The sequence below is a fragment of the Anomaloglossus baeobatrachus genome, chromosome 3 (genome assembly GCF_048569485.1).
Source record: "Anomaloglossus baeobatrachus isolate aAnoBae1 chromosome 3, aAnoBae1.hap1, whole genome shotgun sequence".
In the NCBI taxonomy this organism is placed as follows: Eukaryota; Metazoa; Chordata; class Amphibia; order Anura; family Aromobatidae; genus Anomaloglossus; species Anomaloglossus baeobatrachus.
In genome coordinates, this window is record NC_134355.1 from 549,473,544 (window position 1) to 549,492,157 (window position 18,614).

Below are 18,614 nucleotides of genomic sequence, written 5' to 3' on the forward strand. Positions count from 1 at the left end.
GACCAGGATCAGTCTAGATATGCCACGGACCTGTAGATTATATGCACTCGGAATCACTTTGAGGCATAATGGTGACAGAAGTCTGTTGCCAAGCAACATTACTTCCTGTTGTCACGCCACTTCCGGCCACCCAGCTGTTGGAGTTCAGATGAGAAGGGGTATATATAGTCGCTAGGCAGGTCATGGGGCTATTACCTTGGTTTTCCACCTTGAAAAAGCTATCCCCGCGAAACGCGCGTTGGATGGAGACCTTTTGACACCTGAGGATGCCCTTCTCTACCCTATAGGAACTGTCTGTGTCTACGCCTGGCTGTCCGGCATTTGTGTAACTTGCACTTCAGCACTTTAGGTAAGGGAATACATCGTAATGGCACACTTGTGCTATATAGCTATGGTATGTTTATTCCCTGCTATTGTTCTATGATTATTTGCAGCCCAGCCAGTGATATCACCATGATTCCCCACCCTGACATGGTGGGCAATCACGGTTTGATTTGACCTCTATTTATTTTCCATTCAACAGTTCCCTGGCTATTGGGTATGTTCCCAATATTTGTGATTTGCTTAGGCCAGCTGTAGCCACATTTCTATAGACTGCGACTTGCATGTATCTTTGATCTTTTTTGGCCATTTACACTGGTCTATTCTATATTTTGCATCCCCAGGACATACTGGTAGTGCTCTATTTTAATGAATTTTATGTCTTGTTGTGTATTCAATAAATTTTGTCTATTTTTTGCACTTCACTCTTGTTCTCCTGTTCATTATTCCTGTCATGAGTAGTGCTGGCACCTACCCTGCCGTATTGAGGGAAGCTTGGTGCTCATTATCTAATGGCTCTTGGTGTGAGTTATGTCATATTAAAGCTGGCAATAAGAGTCTGCAAGAGGGACCCCGGATTCACACATCCGGCTTTTTGCTGGTTTGGCGGATGCGGCGCACTCCAGTACAGTGTATACAGTACAGTGGCAGCGCGACAAACGCCGGTCGCATTTGACCCGGAAGTTGCAGCGCTGGCACTGTACTGTATCGTACTGTACTGGTGTGCGCCGCATCCGCCAAACTGGCGAGAGACCGGATGTGTGAAACTGGGCGCACATGCTGGAAATCTAATTAGAAAAGTGAGGAAGTTGGTTATTGCCGCCAGAACCCCTAAAATTGATTTCCATTTTGAAGAGATGTGCTGGGAAAGGGGCAATTGTTGATCAAGCCCCTTGGTGAGGCAGCACTTATTTAATGACTGAGCTTGAACTAAAATCGTATCTTATAGATATGGTGAACCCTCAAATAACATTAAATGAAGGTCAATGGACACAAGTGGCTGAATTGAAGGAATTGCTTAATCACCCATTTACCGTGACTAAAAAATTACAAGCTGAGGATTTAACTCCTGGCATTTTCATAAGGGAGTGGAAGAACTTGCTATTTTGCCTGTCCCAAAGAAGAGGTTTAATCGCAGATGGCATTTCTGCTTCAATGCAACGGAGAGAGACACAGCTATTGGAAAATAAAATTCTTCTGGCAGCTATTTATGTGGACCCAAGTCATTGTATACTGCTTTATGATCAACAGCTTACTAAAGGAAAAGAAGCTTTGAGTGAGGTAGCAGTTAGGATGAGCGGCTACAGGACTGCCAGGCGCAAGAGGACTTGGGGCCTGACAGTGCTACTGTTGCCATATCTTCATCCTCATCGGATGAGGAGTTTAACTTTGACAAGAATTTGGATGACATGGAGCAGGCAAAGCGTTGCCGCAAGGAAAAAGATTTCACTGTCTCCTATAGCAGCAGATTGACCATATTTCAGTAAAATTTTTCACTTGCTCTCAAAGAAATAGAAAAATTCAACTGTTCATCAAAACTGACTGTGCATGAGGCAATTCCTTTATACCCAGAAATTGTTAGAGATGTTGCCCATGTGGTTACGGCTTTGCCTCCAACCTAAGCTACTGTAGAGAGGTTGTTCTCTAGCCTTAAAATTAATAGGTCAGATTTGAGGTCCTCTGCGAAGGAGGATCTGATGGAAGCAATTCTATTTCTTAGAACAAATTCATAGCCTGCACAAATGTTGTTTAGTATGTTTTGTTGAAAACTGTTTTTTGCCACTTTCATAGTGTATTACATAGTGTTTTATATATATGTAAGTGGCAAAAAAAAGGTTTTCATCAAAAACAACATACTAAATAATTACGTTTAGTATGCTCATATTTAAGTGGAAAAAGTTATTGTAATACAATGTGAACATCAGACATTTAATAATTTGACACAATCAAGATATTTGGATAGAACATAAAATTATATTTATTGGAATACAACTTTAGAACACAAACTAATACATTGTAAATATATATATATATATATATATATATATATATATATATATATTTTATTAGTTTATTACATATTTACAATTTATTAGTGTGTTCTAAAGTTGTATTCCAATAAATATATTTTATGTTCTATCCAAATATCTTGATTGTGTCATAAAAATTATTAAATGTCTGATGTTCACATACACATGTTCATGTACTACAATACATTGTTCACTTAACTTTAAGCAATATACGTAGGAGTCGTGGAGTCTGAGTCAGTGCAAGGGAAATTGAGGAGTCTGAGTCGAAGGTTTGGCTTACCGACTCCACAGCCCTGCCTGCAGGTCCGACGTAATCGACAAAATGTCCCAAGGCAATTCAGCTCTGCTACATCTGAAGATCACAGCGAGCACCATAAAACCGGACTGCCCGCTGTGAGCGCCAGAGAATAAATGAGCCGCATGATCAGCTCGCGGTTACAGCTTGCAATAACTGGCCGGGAATAGCCTGAGTGAGGTGACCGGTGAATGCGCGACTCACTCAGTCACTGTATAGACCTGCAGACCAGGTTTGTGATTGGTTGCAGTCAGATGCTGGGGGCGCATCTGACTATATATATATTTTTATTTTTATTTTTATCTCCAACTTGCTGACTTTTCAGAGTATTCCAAAGTCACTTCTCATTGCGAAATGTGACATTGATAAGGAAACTCCCGTATACAGAGCTGATGATACCAGATCCACCATTTACAATGTTACAACTCCTGCTCTCTCCTTAATCAACAATGACATTCTCATCTAATAATTCAATCAATAAGATGGGCTCAATCATTGTATAATATGATGTTTCTTGATGTGTGGGAGAAAAAAAAATTAACAGAAAAAAACTTAAACAGTACTTTATTTTCTAAAAAGAAAAAAAAATGGCTTTGTCTAAAATATCAACTCTCCAGATAATACTTGGCATTAAAGCAATGGGTTTTCTGTTATGAAGAACATTAGTTTGTTTGCTGTTTTAATTTGATGGATATAAAAGAGATTATCTATAGCCTCGCTGGTTTTAATTGCCTTAGATTAGTAGAGTAGATCAGGACATAATATTCGTGACTAATGGATGCTTTCCTTGTAAAGAACACATGAAGGGGAGATATTTACATATTCACTTTTACCAAATCATGAATGTCATTCTCTTGTATAGAAATGATTAGGCCACTGCGGAAATTAATAAATTAATGCATCTACAAAACTGTTGGTGTTTGTCCGGCATTGAATATGTGTATGTGTAAGTGTAGAGATAGATATATAGATTTTATAATTGTCCATGTTCACTTTTACTTTGTAGAATACCTAGAAGTTGTGCAGTCTTCTCTATCAAGAAATCACTCAAAATGCCCTGGATTTATTAAATTGGCCTCTGACACCTTACTAGAGCTCTTGGATTACAAGGAGAATTATGAAAAAATAACCAAAGATTTCTAGTAAGTTATGTGCAAAACTCCTTTTTAAATAGTGCGCAATTCTTAAATTTTGTAAGCTTTTACGCAGATTATTTGACCATAATATGTTTTTAAGTGGAGTGGTCTCTAGTCCCATGTATACTTTTGTTTTTTCTTTTGTCTGTTGTGTTTAAAGGGAACCTGTCAGCTAATTCCTGCTGCCTAAACAGAGGGCCACATGTGTCTGTCACTGCATGTATGACACGCATGTATCATCACAGCCACGTATATATTACACTTTGGTGCATCTCCGAGAAAAACATACTTTTACTATCTGCCAGAGGCAAGGATGCACTAGATGACTAGGCGGCTCCCAGGCAGCTTATCCCTGCCCACTGACAGTCCATGGCAGCGGGTGGGAAGAAGCTGCCTGGGAGCCACCTATTCAACTAGTGCAGAGTGCAACTCTTTCCCTGGCGGCTATTAAGTGTGTGGGGTTTTTATTTTTCCCTCTGGAACTCTGCAGCATTTCAAAGTGTATAATACTTTGCTGTAATCGTACAGTGCATGATGCGTACTGTTTGGGTTGACATGTCCCTTTCATACGTTGTTGAATCTCTGTACAGTTTGCATACCGTTCGTTTATAGAAGAAATGATTAAAAAAAATAAATCATAAAAGATACAATTAATAAACACACCAGCATTTTCTTGTTGGCAGAATCTGCATGTATGTACGTCATTGATCGAGGACAAACATTCTTCCAAATGCTTTCTCACACAAAGTAACAGGGCATAATTTATGCAGTGACTTTCTAGACTTCACATTTATGCTTTTAAGACCCTGAGGAACAAGATGGCAGATGATCAGTGAAGTAGCCGTAAGTCCGTGAACAACTTCTCTGTGCAAGATGTTTTGTGGAACCTATTGAGGATTTTAATGACTCCATTAATTTTACCAAAAATAATGACCCAGGGAAAAACCCCAAGTGCAGTGAAATGTACATGGTGGGGTAAAAGACCCAAGATGTGAGTGAGCAAATCTGCTTAAAATGTAGAATAATTTGTCTCAAATTTAATTTATTCAGGAACACTTGATTTATGGTCCCCAAAGCATAATAAACAGATGCTGAAAGGGGGTGAAAAGTCACCTCCCCCTCCTGCCTGATTCTCCACTTATTTCCACCAGTCTTCCAGCACTGACCAAGCTGCTAGCATATAATTTATGCCTTAAGAGACGCATCGACCCCTGGTCATGTGGGGTGTGATGGGTATCGCGTGTGTGTGTGTGTGTGTGTGTGTGTGTGTGTTTTTTGTTCTCTTTGGGTAAAAAGACATGACACCCTGTCACCCCCCTTTTTTCATATTAAGCACAGGAACAACAGCTGCAAGCTGCAACCTTCAGCTGTCTGCTGTATCGTGGCTGGTTATGAAAAATACAGGGGATCCCTCTCTCTCTCTCTGTGTGTGTGTGTGTGTGTGTGTGTGTGTGTGTGTGTGTGTGTGTGTGTGTGTGTGTGTGTGTGTGTCCTTGGTTTTTTTTTTATAAAAAAAAAAAACAAAACCGTTGGGTTCACACCCCCCCCCCCCCCATCATTTTTTAATAGCAGAATACCAGCCAAGGTGTAGCAGACAACTGGGGGATGATATTATTAGGGTTGGAAGGGCCATCGATCATTATTTGTTCCTTTACAGCCTAACAATAGCAGCCCACAGCCACCCCAGAACTGGCGAATCCATAAGATGCACCAATTCTGGCACTGGACCCGGCTCTTCCCGTTGTCGTGCTGCGGTGGCAATCTGGGTAATAATTGGTTAATGGCAGCCCATAGCTGCCACAAAGCCTTAGGTTGCGTCTACGAGGCACCCCACATCACTAATCTGTAAGTGAAGGTAAATAACCACAAAAAGCAAAAAAAACCCACTTTTTTATTTGAAATAAAATAAACGCCCTCTTTCACCACTTTATTAAACCCAAATCACCCATCCAGGTCTGAAGTAATCCACACGAGGTCCCACTGTGCTTCCAGCTCTGCTACATCCCTGGCCTGTCACAGCTGGCGGTCATACAGCATGGCTGCCAGTTGTGAGTGTGGACAGAGCTGCAGTGACCAGAATGAACTGGAGTGAACCCCTTACGTCACAGCTACGGGTCCCGCAGTACGGTGGGTGTCGCAGCAATGACGTCACGGGTTCACTGCGGTTCAGGCTGCTACTGAAGTGAGCTGCGTGATCAGCGGTGCCATCACTCATGTGAGTCCTCCAGCTGTGGCTCACTTCAGTCGCGAAATACAAAAATCGCCAAATATTCCCAATATAAACAATTATTTATTTAATAAAAAATTCCACACCACAGTGTAAGTAAACAAGTGATCACTAAATCATGTACATATAAAATGTTCCAGATGACAGTAAAGATATGCAAGTAGACAAGATTCACAAACAACTTAGAGCATAGGACTTAACTTAGGCTGAAAATATAGCAGTATTCAGCACCCAAATCTTTGAGTCTATCAGTCCATAAAGGTCCAGTCACACTAAGCAACTTACCAGCGATCCCAACAACGATAGGGATCGCTGGTAAGTTGCTAGGAGGTTGCTGGTGAGCTGTCACACTGCGACACTCCAGCGATCCCACCAGCAACCTGACCTGGCAGGGATCGCTGGAGCGTGGCTACACGAGTTGCTGGTGAGCTCACCAGCAACCAGTGACCAGCCCCCAGTCTCCTAGTTACAGCACACATCAGGTTAATTAACCCGATGTGTGCTGCAGCTAAATGTGCACAGAGCAGGGAGCAGCGCACACTGCTTAGTGCTGGCTCCTTGCTCTCCTAGTTACAGCACACATCGGGTTAATTGCCTGATGTGTGCTGCAGCTATCTGTGCACAGAGCAGGAGCCGGCAGCACAGGCAGTGAGAGCGGAGGAGTCTGGTATCAAAGGTAAATATCGGGTAACCAAGGACAGGGCTTCTTGGTTACCCGATGTTTACATTGGTTACCAGCCTCCGCAGAAGCCGGCTCCTGCTGCCTGCACATTTAGTTGTTGCTGTCTCGCTGTCACACACAGCGATCTGTGCTTCACAGCAGGACAGCAACAACTAAAAAATGGCCCAGGACATTCAGCAACAACCAACGACCTCACAGCAGGGGCCAGGTTGTTGCTGGATGTCACACACAGCAACATCGCTAGCAACGTCACAAAAGTTGTTCGTTACCAGCGATGTTGCTAGCGATGTTGCTTAGTGTGACGGGGCCTTTAGGTCCAGGCACATATATGCTGTTGCTCTTTCAGAAGTCCTTTTAATATAGGTGAATCGTCCACTTAGATGTCATATAAATATTCCTTCTTAGTTCCTCCGCCTCGACGCGTTTCCCCACACGGAGAGTGTGGTTCATCAGGAGGCTATGAGTTTAAATACATTTAATCAGCATCAAGATATACAGGGATACACAGTTTTAAAAACATTATCACAGTAGCATCAAACAGAGAACCAACAATGTATTTAGTACTTGCCCAAAATGAAGGTTAGGTGTACAGGTCCATGGCACCAGATAGACAGGATCAGCAATGGTACAGACGATGCTGTGTAGATGACCACCACTGTCCAAGTGATCGCCATGGAGCTGAACCACCATATAGGTATATATATACCAAACATTATTCAAAACACCTGAGGGCACAACAGGGCGGAAGCTACCGGATGTCCGGTGTACGCCCCCTACATGACGCGCGCTTATTGCACGTGCCATACGGGGGCCCAAAGGGGTCAATACATTTGCCGTCCAGCGATACTGAGACCCGACCACGCATGCCCAGTATCGCGAACTCATTGTGCCCGCGTCAGGACGGATGCCTGCTCGGGTCAAATTACATGGACGGGAGAAACAGAGACTTCTGCGCATGCGCGCGGCCTCCATAGATACAGAAAGAGCGTCCCAGGAGAGCCGCGTCACATGGTCCAATGAGAAGATCCTCAACACGCATGCGCAGTATCATAGAGATAAGACTTAGATATTTTTCACCACCGCCCTTGAGAATCAAAGTCTTATCTCTATGATACTGCGCATGCGTGTTGAGGATCTTCTCATTGGACCATGTGACGCGGCTCTCCTGGGACGCTCTTTCTGTATCTATGGAGGCCGCGCGCATGCGCAGAAGTCTCTGTTTCTCCCGTCCATGTAATTTGACCCGAGCAGGCATCCGTCCTGACGCGGGCACAATGAGTTCGCGATACTGGGCATGCGTGGTCGGGTCTCAGTATCGCTGGACGGCAAATGTATTGACCCCTTTGGGCCCCCGTATGGCGCGTGCAATAAGCGCGCGTCATGTAGGGGGCGTACACCGGACATCCGGTAGCTTCCGCCCTGTTGTGCCCTCAGGTGTTTTGAATAATGTTTGGTATATATATACCTATATGGTGGTTCAGCTCCATGGCGATCACTTGGACAGTGGTGGTCATCTACACAGCATCGTCTGTACCATTGCTGATCCTGTCTATCTGGTGCCATGGACCTGTACACCTAACCTTCATTTTGGGCAAGTACTAAATACATTGTTGGTTCTCTATTTGTTTGATGCTACTGTGATAATGTTTTTAAAACTGTGTATCCCTGTATATCTTGATGCTGATTAAATGTATTTAAACTCATAGCCTCCTGATGAACCACACTCTCCGTGTGGGGAAACGCGTCGAGGCGGAGGAACTAAGAAGGAATATTTATATGACATCTAAGTGGACGATTCACCTATATTAAAAGGACTTCTGAAAGAGCAACAGCATATATGTGCCTGGACCTTATGGACTGATAGACTCAAAAATTTGGGTGCTGAATACTGCTATATTTTCAGCCTAAGTTAAGTCCTATGCTCTAAGTTGTTTGTGAATCTTGTCTACTTGCATATCTTTACTGTCATCTGGAACATTTTATATGTACATGATTTAGTGATCACTTGTTTACTTACACTGTGGTGTGGAATTTTTTATTAAATAAATAATTGTTTATATTGGGAATATTTGGCGATTTTTGTATAACTTGAATATTCCCGGGACGTTGTTGATCCTAAAGAAAAATTTTTCACTTCAGTCGCGGCCTGATTTGCACTCACAGGTGGAGGACTCCAGCTGTGGAGCAACTGTATCGCTGACAGCGACTCTCTTCAGTGCTGTATGATGTAGACATGCCCACCGGTGGCTGTGATTGGTTGCAGCCAGATGAGCCCCCATGTTGAGTGACAGCTGTCTGACTGCAACCAATCACAGACGGGGGTAGGAGTCAATATGTATGAGACTAATGAGCTGGTGCGGAAGAAGATGAGAGGCCGTGGGAGCAGTGTGACAGTCAGTGATCGATTAGTATATAGTGCTTGGGGAGAAAGAGAGGCAGACACTGACACACTGACACCAGCATACCAAGATCATTGATTTTGTCATTCCGGAATGTCCCACTTGGTGGTCCTCTCATGCTCTGTATTCCAACTGATTCTTGGGAGAGGTACCGCCCTTTTTTATTTAGTGGGTGTCCTGTCCTTGAAGGGTTGATCCCCTCTCTCCATGGTGCGGTTATAGGGTCTGAAAAAACAAATTACCAGTAAGTAACTGTGAACATAACATTGAAGTGTCTGTCCGTCTGTCTCCCACCCATAAGGTACGCTTTTGGATGATTGATTGCATCTATAGAAGACATCTATTTAATGCATGTGCCCCAGTGAATATATTAACCAGTGGCCAGAACTGTTGTTAGTTAAACCTATACAAACCCTATATGTAATAATCAATGTCACTCTGCAATATGCTGATTTATACCACATTTACGGACAACTTCAGCGGGAACCTGAAAGTCCCCAACCACTTTGCTAATGAGACAGGACTAGACCAGTGGATATCTTCTAGACTACCCCTTTTTTTTTTGGATCCACAAATCATTCAAAATTAGAGGTGATTGTCAATTTGTATAATGGTTCTAATATAACAAGTATACCAGGTGTCACTTGCATCCAAGAACGTGTGATTGAAGTATTCAAGGCTGGATTAGTCTAGGGGGCTAGCATATATAAAGCTGCAGAATAAAAGTACTTTCTGCTATGGATTTCTGATGCTGAAATCTTTGAAAACACTTAGGGGACAGTCAGCACACTTGTGCAGGTTTCTATGTAAGTAAAAGCTTATTGCATTGGGCTACAGAAAAACCCAAAACCAAACAATACTATTAAGTTTCTAACTTCAATATTTTTTTTTTTCTCTCAAGCTTATGTCAGTTCCTGGATATACGTTCGAAAATGGACATGGCCTTCCTTCTTGACACTATTGCGGAGTATATAATGGATGTTGTTCAATATAACAATGATAACCGAGCATTTGAGGTAAGCTTGTTCCCATTGGATGCCTTCACTGTTATAAATGTATTGTTTCTGTCTCTTGTCATTACAAACAGTGATTTATTTATGTTGGTTATGGCTTACAGCCAATGAAAACCCAAAAGTCATCTCTGAAAATTCGAATACTTGGTCCCTATGTCTGGTTCAGTAAGCTACACAATCATGGAAGACTGCTGACTTGACATGTCCTGAAAGCAGTTATTGACGCCGTCCAGGAGGAGAAGCCACAAAAGGTCATAGCTAAAGAAGCTGGCTGTTCAGAGTGCTGTATCCAAGCATATTAATGGTAAGTTGAGTGGAAGTACAAAGTGTGGTAGAAAAAGGTGCACAACCAACCAGGATAACTGCAGCCTTGCTAGGGTTAAGAAAAGGCCATTCAAAATTTGGGGGAGAATCACAAGGAATGGACTGCTGCTGGAGTGCTTCAAGAGCCACCACACACAGACGTATCCAGGACATGGGCTACAACTGTCTCAATCCATGTGTCAAGCCACTCGTGACCAATAGACAACGCCAGGAGCATCTTATCTGGGCCAAGGAGAAAAGAGCTCAACTGTTGCTCACCACTGAGGTGTTTTCAAAGGAAAGTAAGTTTTTAATTTTAATCGAAATTGAGGTCCCAGAGTCTGGAGGAAGAGTGTAGAGGCCACAAGCCAAGCTTCTTGAGGTCTAGTGTGACGTTTCCATAATCGGTGGTTTGGAGAGCCATGTCATTGCTGCTGTAGGACCACTGTGTGTTTTATCAACACCAAAGTCAGTGCAGGAAATTTTACAGCACTTCATGCTTCCCTCTGCCAACAAGCTTTTTGGAGATGGAAATTTAATTTTCCAGCAGGACTTGGCACCTGTTCACACTGCCAAAAGTACCAATACCCGGTTTAATAACTACAGTATCGCTGTGTTTGATTGGCCAGCAAACTCGCCTGACCTAAACCCCATGAACAATCTATCGGGTATTGTCAAGAGGAAGATGAGACACCAGACCCAACAATGCAGACAAGCTGAAGGCTCCTATCAAAGCAACCTGGGCTTCCATAACACCTCAGCAGTGCCACAGGCTGATCGCCTCCATGCCACACTGCATTGATGCAGTATTTCAAGCAAAAGGAGCCCCGACCAAGTATTAAAGCATTTACTGTACAGACTTTTCAGTAGGCGCCAACATTTGAGTTTAAAATAATTTTTGCAGTTCTTATATATTTCAATTTTCTGAGTTAATGACTCTTGCGTTTTCATTGGCTGTAAGCCATAATAGTCAACCGTAACAGCAATGAACACTTGAAATTGATCATTGTTTGTAGTCACTTCTAATTTATTGAGGTGTGTAGAATCGATAATGAGCATATGCTTAATGATTATGAACCCACTGCTGCCATGTATTGCAGATCAGGTCATGTAGATTTGATATGTTGTCAGCATGTGATTGGTTGGTTGGAATCACACATGCTATCTGCATCCCTATGATAGTGTAAATATAATACAATGAATACGTTTTTCATGGAGTACCCCCATATTGTGATACTCAGTGCAGATAAAAATACGGCTACAGGCTGCAGTCCTCAGCAGTGTGTTTATCTTTGCCATGTATCAAAATAAGTGAAACCCTATGCGACTAAACAAATGTAAAATAGACTGCTTTCGGTTCCTCCCCCGTCGATTATGATTTTTTTTTTTTTTTATTATACTTGGTCAATGATGAAAATTCTATTCGTGTGTGTGTGTGGTGTAAGATTGTGCAAGAGGTAGAAATAAAGCCCGCTTTACACACTACAATATATCTTACAATGTGTCGGTGGGGTCACGTCGTAAGTGACGCACATCCGGCATCGTAAGGTACATTGTAGTGTGTAACAGCTCCGTGCGATTGCGAATGAACGGTAAAACGTTCATCGCACGCACATCGTTCATTCCTCATGGATTGAACGTCAAGTTGTTCATCGTACCCAGGGTAGCACACATTGCAGTGTGTGACACCCCGGGAACGATTAACAGATCTTACCAGCGTCCTGCAGCTCCCGGCTCACAATGCGGAAGGAAGGAGGTGGGCGGTATGTTTATGTCCCGCTCAGCTCCGCCCCTCCGCTTCTATTGGCCGGCTGCCGCGTGACGTTGCTGTGACGCCGAACGTCCCTCCCACTCCAGGAAGTGGACGTTTGCCGCCCACATCGAGGTCGTATGGATGGGTAAGTACATGTGACGGGGGTTAATCGTTTGTGCGGCACATTCAACAAAATTGAACGTGTCGCACATACGATGGGGGCGGTTACGATCGCATACGATATCGTATGCAGAATCGTAACATGTAAAGCTGGCTTTAGGGTAGTAATTGCAGCAAACAGTCAGGAGGTTGTAGTAATGTAACGAGATACTCCTGCTTTGGCCGGGCAGGATTCGCATATTCGGCCTTTTATCTCATTGGATGTAATGGTCACACTAGCATCCGGTAATTGCAGGGTGTCTATAGGACGTGATGACAGCTGAGCTTCTAATAAAACTTAGCTGGAAATATGGCAGTTTGACTCATACTTTTTTTTTTGTTAGCCTGTGTAACATACATTAAAATTTCCCAAAAAAGTTACTAATTTCTTACTTAAAAATATGAAGAATAAAAGTTTAAACCTAATTTATAATATATACCGTATATTTTAAACCTGTTGAGCGATCTGAACAAACCCCCCCTCCCCCAACAATTTGAAAATTGTTCTTTACTCACTTTTCTAGAATATATAGAATAAAATCTGATTTTAAGTTGTATACTCTCCCAAATAGTGGTGCCAATTAATACTGCTGCTTGCTCATAAAAATATCCATTCCTACATACCTTTTGAAATTTGTAATCCCTTAAATTTAGGAATTGTGCAGACTATCATATTTTCAAGCCGAGGTGCGATCCGTAAAAATAATAAAAAAAAAAAAAAAAGACAGCCCTCTGACCACTGATATTCAATGGGGCTGTTTTATTTTATACGCTCATGATCCTAGCCTTCTTCTGTGGATTAGTACAATTTTTATAATACTTCATTTTTTTTTTTTTTTTTTTTAATTTTTTACAACCCAGTTAACCCAGTTAATGCAGTAAAAATGCAACAAGGAAAAAAAATCCCAAAAACTGGTTACAGGTGTAATTCTCTTATTTTCCTTCCAACACAACTTTTACTTCCAGTTCCTACACAGATTACAGCGAGTCGTAGACAACCCCTTTTAAATCGTCAAGCAAATTAAGATATCCCAGGATTTCTCATAACTTTCTAATTCTTATTTTATACATGCCTGGAAATTAGATGATTGTGCTTCATTTTCAGGGTTGGTTACTGTATAATGAACAATATGAAATATATAGCTATGATTACACAAAATGGAAAGTATTTGAGGGGAAAAAAAAATCTCTTATATTGTGAGCCTATTGTATTGGGTTGACCTGAGCATATAAAATGTTCTATGACCACATCCTGTGTCACGTGGGTGTTGAAATCGAGATTAATTTTTTTTAGTGTTGTTCTTGGGAAAATTTTGAGAGAAAATTTGTCCTCCCACATTTTCTCTAGAGTAATAGTAATATTAATGCATTCCTTGAGCCTGGTTTACGTTGCCAAAGAGCTGTTACAGGATGTACTAAATGATGCCATTTTCTTTACAGAAATATTAGAGATTCTCCCCAAAAAATAAGCCCTAAATTGTTTTTTTTGTTTTTTTTTTTGGGGGGGGGGGATTTTGGAGTAGGCTTTAAAAGTAAGCTCTACTTCAAAAATAACCTAGCGCTGACTAACTAGAGCAGACCTGGGCAAGGGGCGGGCCGGATCCGGCCCGCCTACTGTCTGACCGTCTTGCTGAGAGTTGGAGGCGTGGCCTGATCTATGCCTCAGCCCCGCTCTCACTGCCGGGAGCTATGTATCCCGCAGTGCAGTGATGAGCAGCTCCACGCCCCCCACAATGCTGGTCATGCCCCCTCTCTCTGGATGCCTTCTATGGCATCTATGCTCCTAGCCATGCCCATTTTGCTGTCGTCCACGCCCCCTCTCAATGCTGGACACGAACACTCTTTGGATGCCTTCCTTGTCCCCTCCTGCTGCTCTCTCGAAGCCGGCCACGCCCCCTTTGCCTGCCCCTTCTACCCAGTATTCTTACATGTGACCGGCTCATCTCCACAGCGACTTCTTCGAAAACGTCAGTTCTGCAACTGAGGTAAGTGCACTAGTAGCAGCATAGAGAGTGCAGGAGGAGAGCGCAGGGGAGCAGCACTTGTGTCTTCTCCACTGGCCCCCACGGTCAGTATGCCTGCCCCACTGGCCACCATATTTTCATTGAATCTTTGTATTGTTTAAGTTACTTTTTGTTTATGAAGGGATAGTGTAAATATTCATACAGTATTGGGTAGAACTGAGGTAATTATATTAGCCCGGCCCTCTAAAACCATCCCAATTTGTCATGTGGCCCCATGGGAAAATTAATTGCCCACCCCTGAACTAGAGCTTATGGTGAAGATAGATAAAAACTGGTTTTGAATGCCGCACTATCACAGGCAGGCGATGTTGATTAAATATTCTCAACATCGCCTGCCTGTGATAGTGCGGCATTCAAAACCAGTTTTTATCTATCACAGGGAGGCGATGTTGATTAAATATTATTTCTTCATGTGATTGTTGATTTTCTCTATTGTCCTGATGAAGGAGGCTGCGACCTAGGAAACACATTGACTTGACCTGCGCATGAAAAAGAGAATATTTAATCAATATTGCTTCCCTGTGATAGTGCGGCATTCAAAACACGTTCTTATCTATCTTCACCATTGCATCCACAGGGCTGCTGCTATCACAATTTCCATGCTGTTACAGGTGTTGTGACTGTCACAACTCCATCAGGTGAGTATATTCAAATGCATTTACATGACATTTTATATCGGATAAGACCCTATTGCGCTATATCTCTCCACAGTTTCTTTTCCTGCATTTGTAACTAGAGCTTATGTTGCTAACGTCACGGAAACATAACCTAATGCTAGAGGCACTGGAATGTACATAATGTAGCTCCCTAATCACCCTAATCATCCTGCTGCTTCCTCCTACCATGGTAGGGTAAAATCTGCTCCCGAGTCCCGCCTCCTGAGTCACCTGGTTCCCACCTCCTGGCCGCAACTGCGCTATGATGGTTGCTGCTCACGAGTCCCGCCTCCCTGGCCACTACTGTGCTATGGTGTGGACTTGGCTGCCCCTCCAGGGTCCCACCTCCTACTTTCCAAGTGCCACCTCTTGGATCCCGCTTCCCGGCCTCACCTGCTCGCTCCTGTAGAAGTAGCCAGTGTTTTGCGAGTGCCAGTAAGTGTCATAAGATCCACTGACACTTCACCAGCAATTGTGAATCTAAGTTGGGGTTAAAGTTACTAACCCTAAATCTGGCCATACACCTTCAAGGTAAATTGAAGAATAAATGTGTTTTTATTGTTGATGGCGGGGGGTAAAAAATCGGACCTTCCCCCAAAAATAAGCCCTAACCCTTTTTAGTTTCTAAAAAAAAAAGGGAGGGGGGGGACCACCCGGAGCTGTACTACCGTTAACTATATTAGCGTGCACAGCGCGCTGATATAGTTCACCTCTGCGGCAGTGCTGAGGAGACACAATTGCCCTGAACTGCTGCTGATGAGAGCACACATGCACAACCTCAGAATCCAAGCATGGTGACGTCATCGCTCAGACTCTGCTGTTTTGTGCACACGATGTCCTGCCCGTGCTGAACCGCTTAAGAGCTGCTAGAGCAGGTGAGTATATGATTTATTTTTAATATTTTCTAGGGGACAATTTTACAAAGTATAGGGCACAAAGGCATTTTACCATGTAAGGGGCACAGTGGTGACATTATTACCATGTAAGGGGCACAGTGGTGGCATTACTATGTGGGGCAGTAAGAAAAAAAAAATCTGTTTTTGTGCCACACAGTAGGTGCAGTAATAGGGGCACATACAACAGCAGCGGCTCGTATTTGGGTGACAGGATGAGTAGTTTGTGTAGCTGTGGATTAGCTGGGCACTGTGCTGGAAATGTGAAGTCAATTTTTTTTTTTTTTTTTTGTTGCAATCTTTGTAGACGAGTTATGGCTGGAAGAAGTTGTCATGTTGGTCTGGGCCAGATAGAAAAGATGGAAAAAGTGAATAATTCCATCCGTAAGAACATTAGCTGTAAGTTACCATCTGTAACTGCACTGTGATCTCTTGTATGTGCTGCAGGACTGCTATCTACCACTATATAGTCACCATATAGCGGAAATATCAGTGTCATCTGCTGAGGTTCCCCTATACCCACGATTAGTCTGAGCCACTGTAGTTATTACGGTTACCTGGTTACGGGCCCACTCAGATGTTTCGCACCCCTGAGCTGAACCCCTAGCTACATCACGGGGTTAAACAATAAGTAGCTTCCAATCCCTTCTCTCTCCCCCTCCTGAGCCTGAGCTGCAGCCACTGAGTAAAGACTACTCCCACACTGGCCTAGTGGATAACTATGGCCAGCTGGAGTGCTTTCTGGTTCTAACTGCGGCGTTTCCAGGTGGTGAACCAGTGACTCGTGTAATTTCTTAGGTGGCTGTCTTTAGAAATAAAAAAGATGGAGTTGTCCTCGAGACCACCCACCAGATTTATATTCAGTTACAGTAATGGAGAATATTCAGTAAAATTGTTGGTCCAGTTATTTGTATACAATGAGCAGAAGATATTCTGAAAAAGTAGTTTGGTGTTCTCCATATGCATTTAATATTTAATACCATGTTCTCTAGTTGGTAATGGCTTTATTAGATTTAATTTTCTTTTTCTTTATTGCATGACGTCCGATTTTTATTTTAAATGATTGATCCTGTTGTTGCAACATTTAAGTGTTAAAGATGTCCCAAGGTTTAGGAAATGATCCTCCTCCTTTGACATTTAAATTGATCGGATGTTTGATGTTAGCTCATAAAACGCGTTTCCAGACTTAACATTGTGGTTTTCTTTTCCTTCCAACTGTGTATCCCAGCATAAAATGAAAATGTTTTCCCATGTTAGAGGGAGGAAGAAGCCAAATTTGTCTGTGTTGGAATGAATGGTGTGTACAACGATGTGCAGACTCTTAAGTGCTTTAATCTTCCGCCTGTACAGATTTTAACTTTAATAATGATCTTCTCTTAACCTTCCAGTTTTCTGTGCAAATGTTTTGTGGGAATAAAGCAAAACAAAACGTCCTCCCGTCTAATATTTTTAATTTAAATACATTTTTCTGTCTTATTAATGCCGATCTGTCAGGATAAAATGGGGCTGTATCTAAGCACACCATATTATCATGATGCATCCGATGAGCTGTTCTATCCCACCACTGATCAGACATAAAGCAGCTGACATGTATAAGAATTAGCTGTATTCCGGAGACTGGAGCTTAAGTATTGAAAGTTTCCGTTTTGTTACATCAACCACTTTGAGAAAAATGAAACGTAGCCAAATTGTCTTTCACTTCTCAACTTTTTTTTTTTTTATATATGTGTGTATGTGTGTATATGTTGCCGTATGCAAGAATAATGTTGTTGTGTTCTGCCCAGCAACGGACAGTAGGGACAGTTAGCGTTAAGTGTTGGAACTAGCTCACAATGGGATGGGGTTACTTGATGGGGAAAGTAACAGGTCCTTGTAGAAAATTAGTGAAGATCCAGTGTGTAACTGAGACTGACATATAGACTAAGGCTTTTTGCAGTGGGTGACTTGTGGTGGGAGGAAGGAGACCAGACTGGAGATGGTATGATCCTCAACTGTTGGCTGGGATATTGAGCTGGAACAGTGAGGCTGGAGACCGATCCTCAAACGGAGAGGCCCCAGACTGATGGAGCCGGATGACAAGACTAGCGGCCAGGCCCTTAATTTAAGTAATGTGTTTAATTACAACTGGTGTTTGACTAGTCTGCTTAGCCTGGGGGAATCTACCACAAGTGTCTGAACAGCCTACTCTCTGCTACGCCATATTAGCAAAACTCCATACTCCCTCATTTATGAAAAGATGAGAAGAGTCGTGGATCTGTAGAAAGGGAGGTGACTGTCACAAACTCTACTGTAGTGGTGGACTGGTTTTAGCTGGGACTCATTGGACCAGTAGAATGGAGGCAACCCAGTGGTAACTGTTCTTGCAACAACTGTGTACAAATGGAACAACTTGGAAGTTATGAATTATCTCGTGTGAAGTTGTTGCTGAGGAGCTGTTGAGTAAAGAATTGTTCTTTTAAAATGGACTGGTGGTCTCCATAGTTGTTGTTGTCTGGTCCTGACCAGCAGAAATAAGCAGTAGAATGTGGCCTACACTGGTGAATGACCCACACAACATTAGTCCACACACCCAGCCAGGACAGTGTATTTCATGTAGCATGCTGGGGCATCCGGACTACATCTTTCGCCCACGACTGCCACCCCACGACACCAATAATGCAACCCTTTGCTGATATAGAAGACGTCACTAGGGAGAGAGCAAAAGAATTTTAGTAATTGTACCT

At 42.7% G+C, this 18,614-nt stretch overlaps 1 protein-coding gene across 1 annotated transcript in view; it reads left to right on the plus strand.

The window, feature by feature from the left end:
- LOC142295528 (putative serine protease K12H4.7) overlaps positions 1–18,614 on the plus strand; it is a 69,673-nt gene that overhangs the window by 12,008 nt on the left and 39,051 nt on the right. Inside the window, exons 3-4 of the mRNA XM_075338628.1 lie at positions 3,653–3,788; positions 9,992–10,106. Of these exons, the coding sequence (XP_075194743.1) occupies positions 3,653–3,788; positions 9,992–10,106 (251 nt within the window). The remainder of the gene's footprint in view (positions 1–3,652; positions 3,789–9,991; positions 10,107–18,614) is intronic.